The sequence below is a fragment of the Corapipo altera genome, unplaced genomic scaffold, assembly GCF_003945725.1.
Source record: "Corapipo altera isolate COAL_440 unplaced genomic scaffold, ASM394572v1 60, whole genome shotgun sequence".
Classification (NCBI taxonomy): Eukaryota; Metazoa; Chordata; class Aves; order Passeriformes; family Pipridae; genus Corapipo; species Corapipo altera.
Window position 1 is genome coordinate 3787732 of NW_020884912.1, and position 16132 is coordinate 3803863.

The 16132-nt window shown below is 44.4% G+C and overlaps 1 protein-coding gene across 6 annotated transcripts in view; it reads right to left on the bottom strand.

Annotated features, from left to right (window-relative positions):
* GMPR (guanosine monophosphate reductase) overlaps nt 1-15592 on the bottom strand; it is a 43673-nt gene extending 28081 nt beyond the window's left edge. For 2 of the 6 annotated variants that reach the window (XR_003529483.1, XR_003529484.1), the window contains exons 1-4: nt 14703-14928; nt 10307-10426; nt 9600-9683; nt 7834-8007 (exon numbers count right to left, since the gene is read on the bottom strand). Coding sequence is in view for 3 of the 6 variants with exons in the window: in XM_027654157.1 (XP_027509958.1) it covers nt 7834-8007; nt 9600-9683; nt 10307-10426; nt 14703-14789 (465 nt within the window). In the remaining 3 variants the exon portion in view is untranslated. Of the gene's footprint in view, nt 1-7833; nt 8008-9599; nt 9684-10306; nt 10427-14702; nt 14929-15382 lie in introns of those variants that run through there. The other 4 variants (XR_003529485.1, XM_027654159.1, XM_027654157.1 and 1 more) reach the window with 4 other exon arrangements.
* Between the last annotated feature and the right edge of the window lie 540 nt (nt 15593-16132).

A 16132-nucleotide genomic window follows, 5' to 3' on the forward strand; every position in this document is an offset into this window, starting at 1 on the left:
GCAGCCCTCTCAGCCTTTGTCTTGCTTCTTCTACTAATCTTCTTCTTTTATAGGCTCTCCCTGTACCTAATCAACTGCTTAGTCTTTGTTTGCCTTCATACCAGACTGACCTGAGGAATGAGAACTGTCCACAGGGGTACAGGTGAGATCTCACCAGAGCTTTGCACAACGCTTGCCTTTTCTATGGAAGTATCTTGCCTGACACACAGGAACACATCTGCCCGTGTCACACTGGTGGGTCATAGTCACCTTGTGATCTACTCATGCTTCCAGGAACATTGACCTACTCCAGTGTTTCCAAACTGTAGCAGAAACTCATGGCACTGACATTGTGTTACCTGTTATGTAGTAATACACCATGAGATATAGATCTTCCTGGTCCATGGATGCTGTGAAATCCAGAATATGAGGTAGACAAGTGGGATGTCACAACAAAGAAACCTACATTTCTTGAACAATGGTTTTCGGCAGTCTAAATTCAAAAGACCTGACTGAATGTCACTCTTTCTGACATCAAAGCATGAATGCTCAAGCCTGAGACGTGTTAATGAGGCTTTCACCCATCAGAAGACTGCTGGAGTCCAGCTCCACACAGTCGCAACCAGCAGATCTACCCCTTCACTGGCTGGATAAGCTGGATGAACATGAAGCTAATGGTGTCAACCTAGTCACTTTAGAAATGGGTGTTTCCTCCTAGGAAAGGAAATAACCACAAATGGCATTAACTGAGCTTCCACTTGGGATGTTTCCTTGATGAAAATGCCAAATCGGCCCAGACATTGAAAAAGCTTCAAAAGCTGAAACACTGGTGGGTCAGTGCAATACAGTTCATGGCACTGCTGCCTGTGGGGCTGTCTTACTCTCCAGCAGTGTGAATGCAGGTCACCAGGATTTTAAATTAATTCTGCAAGTATTTAGTAAAGAGGAAGGGTACTAATCGTGCTGTCAGTAAGGAGCTGGCTGGCCAGGTAGCCAATACTAAAAGGCAACTGTCTCTTTTTCAGAGTCCCTGCCTACATGCCTGTAGGGACTGAGGATTTTGCTTTTTATACATCCATCTGAAAACACCTGAGAATGTCAGTGCAATGAAATTACTGATGACATTATTCATATACAAAGGAACTTTTTTTCCTTGAAACAACCTTTTAGCACACATTTGTTAATTAGCTTGCAAAACTGGTGTAATAAGTGCAGAAAGCTACCAGTCTATGTCTATTCAGTTAAAGAAACATTTTGATGCAAGCACAGTGAGACAACACAGGCCCTTTCATGTGTCCAAATGTGGATCTGATGGATCAGCAGTCAGAGTGAAGCTAGAGATTAATTCCCTTGCCAGGAGTGTCCTCTGTCCAAAGGACTTTCAGGAAAAAGACAGTCTTCAAGGAGCAAAGATTTCAAATGACATTTGAATCCTATTCAAAGAGGATTTATGAGCTAAAACCTATGCTTTGAGTTATGCTTGAAAACATACCGTTAGCCAGTACATTTTCAGACCATGCTCTCCTCTCTGCAAAGGGCTGCATAAAGCAAATGAATGCTGACATAGCACATCCTGAAATGACTCACTCTAGCTGTACTAATTGCATTCCCGTACTCTGAGGGAACACTGTATGGGAATGCAATCCTGTAAATTGCACCCCACAATTTAAGAAGGATGTGAAAGGCTTTAAATGTGCCAGAGGAGGGTAACAAAACTGGCGACAAGGTGACAGGGCTGGAAGGTACATCCTGTGAGGAGTGGATGAGGACACTGGGTTTGTCTAGCTTGCAGAGAAGGTGCCTAAGGGGTGACCTCATTGCTCACTACAGCTTCCTGAGGAGGGGAAGTGCAGAGGGAGATGGTGACTTCTCCCTGGGATCCAGTGACAGGATAGATGTGAATGGCTCAAAGCTGTGTTCCTCAGAGGAGGTTCAGACTTGACATGAGGAATCAGTTCTTAACTGAAAGGGTGGACAAACACCGGAATAGGCTTCCTAGGGAGATGGCCAATGCCCCACACCTCTCAGTGTTTGGCTTCCTGGGTCCTGCCTCATACCCATCTTGTAAACTGGAAGAATGTTGGCTAGCTTTTGGTCAGCAGAAATCTCCCCAGACTCCCAAAACCTTTGGTAGGTGATTGAGAGGGGTCCTGCTCAAATAACTCCTAGCTCCTTCAGTACTCTGGGATGAATTCCATGAGGCCCATCATCCCATCAGACATGTGTAAAACAAGTTTGGTTTCAATTTCAGCTCTGTGGCTTGTCTCATGTCTACAGCATGTTCCTAACTAGAAAAACTGCACAAAATAAATCTGCCTGAAACAGGAGCCCGGTTGCTCACATCTCTTGTTTTGCACTTGTACCAAAATGGGCTATTCATTTGTGGAGATCTGAATTTAGGACCTAGAGATGTTACTACAGGACTTAGCAAGTGTTTGTAGAAGCAGTGATATGGGCAGAGTAGGAGATAAATCCTAAAATCCTTACTTAGTATTTTCTTAGTTTTATTGAAACTAAACTCCTGCTGAAGTCAACAGGAGCTACCCAGGGAATGCTGGGTGAGGCTTATTCTCCACTTACTGATTTTTGGCTCCTATTTCACCACTTATTTATTTTTACTGAATTTTACTTCCCCCTTTTATTAGCCTGAAACAGCTGACAAGCTACCACCTGAAGCACTTAAAAAAACAATGATACTGTAAGGCAGCAATTTGTGGTCTATGACACAGGAACACTTAACTTTGCTCAAACCAGCATGGTATTGATTAAAAATAAAATAAAATAGAAGAGTCAGGAAATAAAAAATATAAAATAGGTACAGTGTCTCTAGCTAAGTGCTGCTTCCTTTCTACTCAGTGGTAATTTGTTATACTAAGTGCTGTACCCTCCAAGGTGGGGTGATGGAGAGCATGCTGCCTACAGCATTAAGGAAGCAGTTTACATCTGGAAGGCAGATGACTCCCTGTGCTGTACCACAAACAGCACATTAAAACTTGCTGAAATACTGGAGTACGTGCAAAAGTGATGCATAAACAGGAATGAGTACGTATTCCATGCGATTTGGGATCAAATATGTATTTAACTTAAACAGCAGTGTCTTCTTATTAGCAGAGCGTAGAGGGCTGTCAAACTGTCTCTTTAGAAATGTTAACCAGACGTTTACTGTTAAGTTACTGCTAGAGAATGTTGGAACTGCATATGTTGATTCAAAATGCTCATCCTAGCAGGGAAAAGCACTTATGTCCCTAGCATACATTTTTTCCTGGAATGCATGTACACACATTAGTGATTTCTGTCTTTCTGAATCTGCAGATCCTTAACAAATTTTCAAGGAAGACGTGGAGCTCTACATAGCAGACTTCAACCTGCCAATTACAGGCTTGCTTCTTTTAGTACCTTTTGTAGACCTCAAAGAGCACAAAAAGACCACTGCAACAGAGGCACGGCTATCTGTGAAGAGCTGAAGAACAGTGAAAGCTGTTTTCTCACATCCAGCTGAACTCTGCTTTCACTGAAACCAATGCTTGGTTTACCACTCATGCTAGTACGACAGTGAATAAAGGCAAAAGGGCCTTCGCCCTTTTACATCTTCAAGGTAAGGCCAGAATACTTGAACTGAAAAAAGATCTGAAAAGGTCAATATAAAAAGACTAGACTACAGAGATGAAACCCTCTTAAAATTAACTAAGAATATAAAGCAAGTAAAGCAATTGGAACTTGTACAAAGAAGTCACTACAGACAATGCATTTTGTAGTATATTTGCACAAGTAGTCAGGGAACATAGCAATTGGTGCAACCACTGTATATATATTTTGTGTATACTGAAAACCATGCTCATCTTAATGATGAGTCCACGTACCAATGCATTTCTAATCTGCTGCAGAACTGGCTTTCTTTAAAGAGATATAACCCAGTAATTACCTCACTGCTAATCTAACTTTGCTACCCTGTCAGTAAAATAACAGCACCAGCAACAACCAAAAGTCAGGTAAAGCGCCATGCCTTCAGTGGGGTCACTTGTTAGGGGCTACAAGAAATTACCCTGGCTGTGGGCCTGTTCCTATACAATCAGGGTGACATTCAGATGTACCATCACTCAGTGTGAGGTTTCATGTGAGTGCCACCCTAGATCATTCCAGCACTATCCAGGATGACTGAACTGTGGGTCAGTCCTGAGGGAAATCCCAGCCTCAGAAAAGTCATAGGGAGTTTCCCTACTGACTTTAATGAGATCAAGATTTCACCTAACAGGATTATAAAGACTACGGCTTCTCCGACAGGGATACAAAATCAGTGAACATAGTAGGGCAGAGCCTCTGAATTTCAGTCAGGCATTTGATACTGTGCCTCATAAAAGCCTGCTATAAATATCGACTCATACTGACTAAGACAGGAACACTGCTGCACTGATTGAAAGCTGCTGGCAAATGGCAATGGATCAAGCTGGGGAGAAGTGTCTGTGACAACAGTTCTCAAACTTTCTTCTTGTATCCTAGAGGAAAGCACAGTCTGTGCCTCCACACTATCAGGAAGACGGCCAAAGGACACTTACCACCCACCAAAGCAAGGGGTGCTTTACCATCAGATGGAGGGATGATGCCCTTTGTGAGGCTGAGCCATACTTGGTGGGTGTTTGCATGCAGTATTGTAATGGATCCAAGACAGGCTCAGCAGCATCATTGTCCCCTACCCTGGGATCCCACCTGGCCCCTGTTCTGAGACTCCAGCCCTGGTGGACATGCCGTGACTGGATTTACTCTGCTGCATGTTCCAGAGAAACTGGGAGCAGCCTGCATGGCTTTCTCTGACTGAATTCTGTCTCCACTAAGGCCCTGAGAAGTTCTTCTACTGACTCCAAGGGGGAGCAACAGTTTCTGGCTCCTGCTGTTTCCCTCTGCTGCTGCTTTTGCTGTTCTGCTTTCATCCTTCTCTGGCCCATATCTTTTTGGTGCTACTGTATCTGCAAGTATGCTCCTGCCCCAGCCGCCTTCTTCCTGCCACACTCCCTGCTTCCCTCGGGCTTTCTTCTGTAAAAAGAACAGAAAACACTACAAAAAGAAAACTTCTGGAAAAAAACTTGGCAAACCTTGCTGGCAAAAAACTCTTAGCTTTCTAAACCAAATTTCAGTGAGATGGAATAACCCTAACATCTACAATTACACTACTAAATAAGGACTCTGTTTCCTGTAATATAAAGGCTCTGGCTCCGATTCTCCATCATGAATGTTGAATGAAATTTTTCTTTAGACTTCAGCAAGTGGGCACAATTGATGCACACGACAATGTGCAACAGCAAAACTCCCCAACGGACCATTACTCCTGATTCTTGGAGGCAGTCCTGCATTTGGGAGACAGTCAGAAGACTTGCTTCTTCCCCCATTCTCAATATAATGAGTGACTTAAGGCAAGTCATGTTGTACCTTTGTGCCCATTTGTCTTCCCTTCCCTTTCTGTTCCATGGAGAAACTGATCTTCTTTGTAAATTAGTACAAAATGCAGGAATGAAAAAACTTTGTGTCAGAGCCAGGCAGAAGAAAATAAGGCAATGTGATTAGCAAAACCAGTGTTTAAAAAGACAAAAACATGCATCTGAAAGGTTGTTACACAAGAGACATCCACCATCTGCACTGGAGTATTGGCCACATTAACCACAGCTGCTTTGCACATCACCTTTCAACCTCAGAGCTGAACCCATTACATGGCCCCTGGGAACACACATTCCGTGAGACCCAGGATTGAGTTACTGTTATGTATTGCATTGCAGCTGACTGTGGAATGAATGGTCATGCTGAGGAAAGCAAACAAGACAGCCTACAAGGTCCTGGAGATCACTTTCAGCTATGAGAAAGCTTCTTTATTTTTATATCTCCTATTTAACTGCTAATCCTTTTGTTTGAAAGCCACAACAGCAGAGAACATACTGCAGGCATAGCACAGAGACATCAGTCACAACAGGTAGCAGCAGGACATGTCTTCCAGAGTATCACAAAAGGGAGCCTAGACCAGCTCCTGTATTTCAGCCAGGAATAGCTTTTAAAGTCAAGTCATTTGGAGGTAGGGTAGAGATGTCCATCCCTAGTTGAATCACAGGCTTTCAGGGACTGCACAGACTCTGGTGGCTTTGGAAAACTGAAGATTTTTGAACACCTCAAGTTGGTTAGTATGCTTGTAGGAGTGGAAATTATTGCTATGCAGATGAAAAACATAAGCCATATTAAACCATGCTCAGAGAAAGGAACTACAATCAGATAAAGCAACTGAACAGGTCAGGGCTGTGTATGTGTTCAAGCAGGTGGTGCTCTCAGGACGATGAGACCCGAAGTATCAATAACCTTAGTCACAGAAGCAGAGACACTAGGAAGGCAGTTGAACAGACATGGGAGGTGGATGAGACTGGCTTAAGAACTCTGGTCTAAAATCTGGGCTTGATACCTGACTTTGACATTGACCTCCTGTGTCTTCTGGGCAATTCATCTCGGTGGAGTTCCATTCTCAGTCGGCAGAGTCAGCAGTCCGTGGGGAGGTGGAGGAGGGCATGACACACAATTTTCTTTCCACTGCTCATAGCGAAGATCTTTTTTTTTAAACTATGTGGTTTAAGCTCCCTCCCACAACTCTTCAAGTCAAAGACTCTGGAGTAATCATGCCACAGAGGAAAATACTTCAGATCCAAAGCAAGGAAACAGACTCTTGCCTCACTGCAGTGAACATGAAGCAGGAAGCTCAAAAAGCGCATATCTATCACTTCGTAGTTCCAAAATCTCTCTCCAAAGACATGGGAAATGGACGCCCAAAGCCATGAGTGCATACCAAAATGTGTCTCTTGGTAACTTTGAAGGATGCCTATTCATTAGCCTATGATAACCCAGAATCCAACAGGTATTCTAGCCTACTTCCATTTTCCAATGCCACCATCATTCAGAGGCAAGAACACTGCCTTCCTTCAATATGGGAGAAAGAACGTGGTCTCCCCTGAGCTGCTGGAGCATGTCATTCCCTATTAACCCAAGGCACAGTGTGCATTTATGACGATTTTTACTTCAATTTACTTTACATGCAGCTTTGTGTCTGGCATGGAAAAGTGAGAAAATGTTGCCTAAACACAGGATTTTTTGCTGTGCTGGCTTGAAGAAAGGCTGGTAGCCTCATTACGAATCTGCTGCTTGTTTGAGAATTTCTGCTATTCTCAAGGAACCAAATTCAGGCACATTTCTTTAAGGGCCCTGGGAGAGAAGCAGTAGCACTCTGCTGCAAGGAGTTCCATGTCAATGCAAACACACTACTCCTAGTGCAAAAGGGCTGAAGGAAGCATGGCATTAGCACTGAGATGGGATATAATGTCACAGAAAGCACATGAAAAGCCCCAGCACTGACCATTTTACTCTCTGACAATCCCATTCACAACTGCACAACACCCCTACGATTCTTATCATGGGCAAGGATCAGTCTACATTCAGCTGTCTTCATAGTGATATAACAGACAAAAACAATCATTGACCTCAATTGGCCAGAACCATTGGCATATTCCCACAGCAAACCTCTGCTTGGAATCACCAAAATAAACCTACACACTTTATGGTTAGAGGTCTCATCTGGTGTGGGAAGGAGGACACGAGCAGGGAAAAAACTGGATCCACGCAGCCTGCGATGCCCACATCAGACTGCTGTATCAGAGCACACACCGATAATTCCCACAGAAATTATCAGCAATGGAAGATGGACAATGCCAACTCATTATGAAACATCCTTCCTTCCTTTTCTAGCTTCTGATGCCTACCAGTCAAACTCTGGGCCCTGTTCCTGGACAGAATTCACAAACACACACATTCCTTCCACCCCTTCTACACACTTACCATAATGGTGTGATGTGGGAACAGGGCACGGACACACTTCACAAACTCCACAAAGTGCTCTGAATAGCCGTTTGCCACATCCAGGCAGATGTATCTGATAAGTGGAATGGCCTCTAGAATACTTTTTAACTTGTCCAAATCAGCTTTTCCACTACCTGAGCTTGCTGCTACATGCTAGAAAAAGACAGGGAGAACAAAATGGAGTAGTAGGTTGCAAAAACTGGGATAAACAGACACAGTTCATATGCCTTTTTCTGCATAGTCATAGAAACTAGTGAAACTCACAGTATATAATATGAAATAAATATCTTTCTGGGAATATCAACGTGTTATTTCTGTTTTGTTTAAAGTATATACAATAAAAGGAAATTAGCATTTTATCAGCTTTTCATTAACAAGTTGATTGTTATATAATCAGCTGAGGTGAACGAAGGTTCAGCCATGCTCATATTAAACAAACACGGAAGAAGCCCTAACTCAGTATATTTACAGAAAATCAGAGTGGCAAAATTTGGGGTACTGTCGAGAGAGTAAAATCTGTGTCTTTAAGTTCACCAAGCACTCCTTTGATCTACAGAAACACAGCATAGTTTTGTTTGGAAGGGACTTCTGGAGATTGTGCAGTCCAATCCCCTTTCTCAAGCAGGGTCAGCTACCACTGAAAACAAGCAGATTGATTCTTCCTTTGTCTTCCTATGAGTCCTTTCCAAAAGAAGAATAATTTCCACAGCTGTTGGCCCACAAAACCTCAGCAGAAATCCAAGGTCACAGAGCAAGTCAGTATTTAATCACTAGGAGATCCTACTCCAGTCATTATGAACCACAAATAAGTTAAGTTAGACAGCATTCAGACACATGACATTCGTGGGACCGCTTTCTACCCTATAGTGGTATGTAAGTAATCCAGACTCAGCTAAGTGCTAGGCTCGCTTTCAGACAATCCTGTAATCAATAGCCTCTATAATATAATTCTAAAATGTGCCACAGGTAAAGACAGAATACAGTTGTGTGATATTCTTTTCAGTACAGAAAAGGATTCAAAACTGCACTGAACTCTGAGGAGAAGGAGAGACAGCCAGGCATACTCTTATACTGCCTCTCCTGGTACAGAAGAACACAGAAGAAATCTGGATATGAAGAAGTCAGAACTTAAGTCAATGTTTAAATATAGTAAATAAATTTACCTGTTCTCTCTAATAGCTTAGGCTAGGACCCTGTGAACAAGTGGGGTAACACAGCCAGTAGTAGCACAGAATGAACTCTAGCACAAGGAGGTAAGTGGAAGACACATATGTTCTGACAACTTCCAGCACCTGGGCCCCTCCAGTCCACAGGCTCCAGGTTCACTTGCACACCTGACAGCAAAGACTCTGCCCAGCACAAGGGTTTGCAGGGCCAGCTTGTGGCTGGGTTGCTCAAACTTGTTCACATTTGTGCAGTACCACACTCCAAACAGCAACAGAAGCCACAGCAGTTAGACCTACTCCCAAGTATTTCCTTCTTCTTTGTTCAGGATACTTCTCTGTTTCCATTCCAGGCATACATAAACTTTGCTTTTTCACATCTTAATATAAGCACTTTCATAATGGACTCACATAGCTATTCTTTTTAAATCAGGACAAGCCACTTCCCTTCATGAATTTAAGAACAGCAAATATCTTCATTCCCCAAAACCTCACTTGACAACAGTATTCCCAAGAGACTCCAGTGTATGTGAGTTCAGAACAAAGCAATAAACCATAATAATTTACAGTACAAAAATGTACCTCAAGGCATTCTGGGTGATTGGCAGCAAACAGTTTCCATTCTTCCAGAGAATAATGCTTGTGAATTGCAGTGAACATTGCATGCTAGCAAAAAACAAGAAAACTGATATTAATGTCCAAGTTAGTCATCTTTCCCTCAGCTGCAAAATAAGGCATTAGAAATTCCCCCTTTAAGTACAGGCTCATCCTGCTTGAAAGAAACAGTAAGAGTGAATAACAGATCATGCAACTCCAAACACCTTCTCAAAGGTAACTTGGTATACTTGACCAACCTTTCAGAATCAGGTTTATGATGTGTTTCATGAAGCTATCATCAGTATTTTGAATGTGCCAGAGGCTAATTAACTTAGAAACTGCTACAGCTTTATCCAATAAACTACACTTTCAAAACCTGTCAACTTTTTTTTTTTCCTGGCAGGGAGCACAAATAGACCTCAGATACTAAGCTCTAGAAGATCCACCTGAAGCTGAGCTACATCCAAGATGGAAGTTTCCCAGCATGGAGGCATCTCCACTGAAACTATCTTATAGCAGAAGCCCTGTTTGTGGTAACTGTGTTGCTGTAAAAGTACAGCTGCCTTTTCCTATTCTGAATTTTAAACTCATACCCCCCTGTTTTCCAACAAACTTAGCTAAAAGTTAAAAAAGGCTGCTCACTGCCACCCAGCTGCTTCCCAACTGTTGCAGAAATGAGAGTCAAGACTTACTTTTGCCATAACCACGGCCATTTCAAATGTCCCCACAGTGTCCATGTTTGCCACTATAATGGGAATTCCCGTGTACGTCTGCTTGGAGTTGCGGAAGGTGAAGGTGCGCGTGAGGTCAACCTGCAATGAACAGACACACATTCTTTTAAGAAACTGATTGCAATCTAACGGGAATTTTGCCACAAATTTCAGATACAGCAAGTTTAGACACAGCTGCTTGATTTTCCTCACATCTCCTGTTCCTTTCATTCCACTATTACATCACTTAAATTATTTTCTTACAAATTCTGCCTTCCAAATATGAAAGCAAATATAAAATGTTTTCTCTGTTAAACAGAGTTCTTTCTTATGAAAAAGAGAATCAAAATAAAAATAATAATAAAAAAAGAAACAAGGCAGAAGTGCTTGGAAAGGAAAGAAAGGACAATGAGGACTGTCGATTGTTGTATACAGAAGTAAAATCAGCTGTTTGTTTGGCTGCCTGAGAAACCCAAGTTGAAGTTCTAACTCCACACAAGTCAGAACTACAACTCCCTCTCTCACAGAGGACTTTGTCCCAGTCTTGAATGTAAATGACAATATAATAAAGCATGCTCTTACTTTTGGTCATGGTTACCAGCAATCTGGCCACACAATATGAGCAATCATACCTTGTCTTACTAAATCACGAAGCTGCTAGTTTCTAAGTTAATGTTTTACAACTACATCCACTTTCACCTTCAAAGTAATTTCTTCTTCGGCATCTCCAAATTGTCATGATAACATCAGGCATTTTGTTCCTTACATTTGCAAGAGGGATTATCAGATTAGATCAGTTCCCACTGGTCTACCTCACATCTTGCAAAAGGGGGAAAAAGATGTAAAGGGGGAGGGGGGGAGAAAAAAAAAAACGGAAAAGAAAAGAAATGCACAACTCTAAGATTTTATTTTAGTCTCTTTAGTAGCAGTGAAAATAAAGGCTCTTTCACAGTTTTCAATACTCCTCACTACAGCTTTAACCCAGGAACATTCAGAGACCTGAACCAAACTGAAATCCATCACCAGAAAGAAAGCAATATAAAAATTATAGGATTCTGATTATTTATCTACAACACATTTTGAGCATTGTCATATTGCAGGCTACATTCTGATTAATATAGTCCAGGATCTGTTACTGATTTGTTTAAGACAGAGAATGTGGTGCCTCAGTGATACACTGCAAATCAGGTTCTCGTTTTATATAAGCTCATAAGGGAAGGGTCACTTTGGTGAACAAGCTAAGATATATCTCAATGGAGATTCTCCCTTCTTCCCATTCACTATCAGAGAGGCCAAATTCTCCAGCCATCATGGATTACATAACACTCGTATGGCAATTTCAGCTATAGCTAACATTAGAAAATAGTACAAAGAAGATAGGTATGAAATAAGTATGAAAATTTAATTTATCTTACTCCTTTTCAATGCAAGTTATTAACTAGAACCAAGGGGGGAGAAGAGTATCTCACAACCAGTTCCACACAGATACCAGTACCAGAAGCACTGCATTACAGTTTTGCAAAGGAAATACATCTTTTTCAAAGGAACTTTAGAGAGGAGTATGTTTAAAGAGAGTATGTTTTAAAAGTATACTTGTTTAAGGAAAGAAATAAGAGTATGTTTTAAAAAAAGACATCAAAATAGACAGCAAAATAGACATTCACAAGATGAGGCAAGAACATGCCTTGTGATTTTTTAGTCTTTTACACCTTTAGCCTCTCCAATACCCCATAGCAATAAATGCCAATGATGAGTTATATGTTGTATAAAAACTATGACCTTTGCTTGATGATTACATTTAGTGCTTCTTTTTGTTTTATGGGAGACAATATACAACCACTGCTCAGTTTCACCTTTTCCATTCTATTCCTCACTTCATGGACTTCTAGTATATCTTCCACAACTGCTTCTTCTCCATACTGAATAATCCTAATATGTTTAGGTTTTTCCGCAAAAGCTAACAAGTCTAACAAGTTTTCTTTAGTACAACTAATAGCACTTCTGATGGTCTTTTTGTCTCCTTCCTGGGTGGTAACAGCTAATCCATAGCTTATTGATCTATACATTACAATAAAATAACTTCTGACTCTCTGATTGCACAACAACAGTAAAAGTTTCTTTAGATAGAAAATAATTAAATGTATTTTATAACTTCTACCTAAACCTTTGACAGACGAAAGTACGAAGATCTTGACTGTTCTGTTAAAGCTCCCTGGACTTATTTGAATTTACAAATTTAAATTAATGACTTCCTACAGGACACTTGCCTAGTGAACTCGTAATGGACAGCTTGCAGAAGTAAGCCCAGCAAAGAGAAGAATAGCAGGCTCCACGAGTACCGAGACCCCACAGACAGATAATGCTTCTCCCACTCCAGTCATTGTTTTAACCAATTCTGACACTTGAATCCAAGCATCAAATTTTCTGGTACCTTTTCAAAAAGAGAAAGCAACTATGGAAAATGAAGACTGTGTAAGAAATCAAAAATAAGTACCAACACAGCAAACCTGCAAGATCGCCTCTCTAAGAAGCTGACTTAATCCTACTCCTTAAAAAGCTATCCTTGCACAAAATGAGGCATTCACACCAGAGAAGCAGACACTTGCTGATATAAGCTTCAAAGCAGCAGCTTGCTGGGTAACAGGCACTGTTGTGTGCTGCCTCTGTTCCTCTGCCAGAACTATTTATTTATATTCTTGTTTTGAAGCAGACTGGGGCTGTCCATTTCGGATCTGGCTCTCACAGACTGTTTATCCCTGTTGCCACAGCCTCAGTGATGGTGTCCAATTTCTTAACCTTCATCAGTTTTCACTGACCCCCTCATGACACGCACTTTTTCTCATCTGAAATGTTTTAACAGTTCATCATAGCCACCCGTTACAACCCTGCCATAAGCAGCTCATGTTCCTCCTATCGTTTTCCCTTCCCAGCAGTCCTTCTTTCCACAGCCTGCACACAGCTAAATATACAAAACACAGCATTTGAAGGAGCCATGTGCCACAAACTCGGTGGAGCATAGCTCCACCTGTTTGCCAGGCCAGCACAGTGAATTTTAAGGAGAGACCCACGGGTCCCCAAACAAATGGCTGGAAGGTACCCACAGGCCTTATAAGCAGTAATTGCACACGATAAGGAGTCAGTTACTCAGCCGGACACCGTTCTTTGTAAACTAAAAATTACTCACCAGAGATTACCTTTCTACTTAAAGAGCCTCTCTGATCTTACATCTCACAACGGCAAAAAAGTTCTGCTTAGTTGTTGTCCTCAAAATCCCCTGGCCACAGTCCTCTAATAATCACAGTCTCCCCGATTCCCTTTCCCTTTCTACCTCAGTCTCTCTCTCTCACAACTCTGCGTCCCCTAGAGAAAACCTTAATCCTCTTTTCATCCCCCAACACAACATAATTCCTTCTTTAGTCGAAGTAAATCCTTTGTTAACCTTGGGGTTATGTGGGGTAAACGAGAAGGCACCTTCGATCCTGAGGCAGCCATCTTTTTTTGTGGAGGCAATCGATCCTCATGGAATTGATTTCCTGAGGTCTTTTCCTGATCCCTGCTGAGAAATAACTACAGCACTGTTCTGGCTAACAGTGGCCCCGGGCTAGCAGGAACAGAGAGCCCCGGGCAGCCTCAACAGCGGGGGGACCTTCGGGCTCTGCCCCCGCAGATCTCTCGGGGCTTAAGCCCCAAGCGAGGGCGAAATGCACCCACCGCCCCAGGTTTGATGGGGTTTTCCTTAGTATCCCGCTTGATGGGAGCACTCCATGATAGGATCCCACCCCGTGGCACCCTGCGCTCTGGGAAGCGCTCCCTAGCGTCTTCGCGGGTTTTTACTGCGATTATTTTTTAATAAGAGCAAGCACATCCGTTACTCGGTACCAGCACCGCCCTCAGCCCCCGAGGCTGAGGGCAACACTGCCTGCCGGGCGCATCCCCTGCTTCTGCTGTGCCGGTAACCGGACACCCCTTGTCCTGGAGCGTCGCCGGTTCACGGCCGCCCCCTCCGAAACCGGAGGTCAACCCCTGCTCAGCGCCGCAGAGGCACCTGTCAGGAGCAAACAATCCCCCACAGTTCCCCTTATATTTCTACTTGAGGAGAAAGGGGGAGGACGGCGCGACACCGGCTGGCAGCGCCCGCCACCTCCGGCTGCGCCGGGGCCGCGGCGAGACACGCCGCGGGCTCCGCAACCCCAGCCCCGTCCTCCTGGGAGCAGCGGCATCCCCGCGCCACGCAAAGGCCGCCTCGATCAGGGAGGGCACTGCTGCATTAGACCGGGGAAATAAAAATAAAGCAGGGAGGGAAGGCGGGTTAAGGAAGTTAGGCGTTGAGAAGGGGGAGGGGGGGAGGGGGAAGCATGCTGGGTTTGGATGCCCCCACCTCTGATCTGCTTTTGAGGCTGCTCCTTTTAGGTCTGAGCAGGACATCTTTAAAGTCCAGCTTGATGTCCGCGTCTACCCGGGGCATCTCGCTGGGGTGGCGGGGTGCGGGGGCCGGGACTCTCCTGGCGGCAGAGGCGGCGGCGGCAGTGGCGGCCCCGCTGCGCTGGCTGCGCTCCGCTGCACCGCGCCCCTGCAGAGCCGCGCCGGCCAAAGCCCGCGGGCCCCGCACCGAGCGTATTTATAGGGCGCGGACACCGGGCCCCATCGCTTTATTAGGAGGGCTGTTTTTAGCCGGGCAGCCGGCCGGCCCCTGCCCCTTCTCCGGCCGCAGCCCCCCCGCCTCTCTGCCGGGCTGTGTGCGGTGGGGGGGGGCAGACGGGGACGCGGTGCCCGACCGCAGCCGCCCCGTGCGGGGCGAGGCACCGGCGGCACCGCGGCGGCCTTAAGGGCAAAGCAAGGGCAGAGGAAGTGGCGCCTCCATGTGACCGAGCGGGCGGCTTGTGCCGGGTGTGGGAGGCCGGCGGTGCTGGTGCCGGTGCGGGGCTGATCGGACATCTTGGCCGCCCCCCGCTCCCACCGCCCCCGGCGTGGGCCGGCGGCGCTCCTCGGCGTTGTCACGGCTGCTGCAGCAAGGCCCAAAATGTTCTACCTCCAGGCATATAAAAAGGCAGCACTTACTCTTCCTTGTCTCTGGTGGGAATCCGACTTCCCGGGGTGCTTTGCTCTGAGCCCGAGCCTGGCCCCCCTGCCTGCCCATGGTAAAATTGAGGCAGAGCTCTGCTTCGGGGTCTCTCCAGCTGGCTCCCCATCGGACTGCAGAGCAGAGCAAGAGCCGCAGCGTGGTTTTGGCCTTAGAAACGTTGAAAAATATGCAGCTGGTTGGTCATAGAAGAGTGGTCACAGCACCAGCCACCTGCAGCTACCTCTCCACGTTAATTTCCTATTTAGTGCACTCAGAGAAGCAACATGGGGCTTTGCTTTTTTGTGCCCTTTTTTTTCCCCCCAGCATGCAGGAGCCTGATCTCTGACTTTATTTGCTTCTTTTTCAGTGGTTAGCCACGGTTCAATATGCAGTCACAAGCCCCTAATAGCAAGAGGACTGCACGTGCTGAGTCCATCTGTAAATGCTGGCACATGGATCAATATAGGTTACCAGATAACACGAGATGACTTCCACAAGAGCTTTGAGCCTTAAAGTCTACTTAATTATGCAGTTAGTAGGTTGTAAGATTTGGAATTCTTTGGAAGACACATGAGCTAAGCCTTGTTAATGACTGGAAAATGAAGCGTGGGAGGATAATGATTGGCTCCCCTTCCTCCGACACATTGCAGGATCAGTTAGTGCTCTCTTTATCTGAAAGTTGCACACGTCTGGTCAACACCCTGCCTCCCACAGAGCTCTTTTACACCTCCTGTGTAAAAGATAAT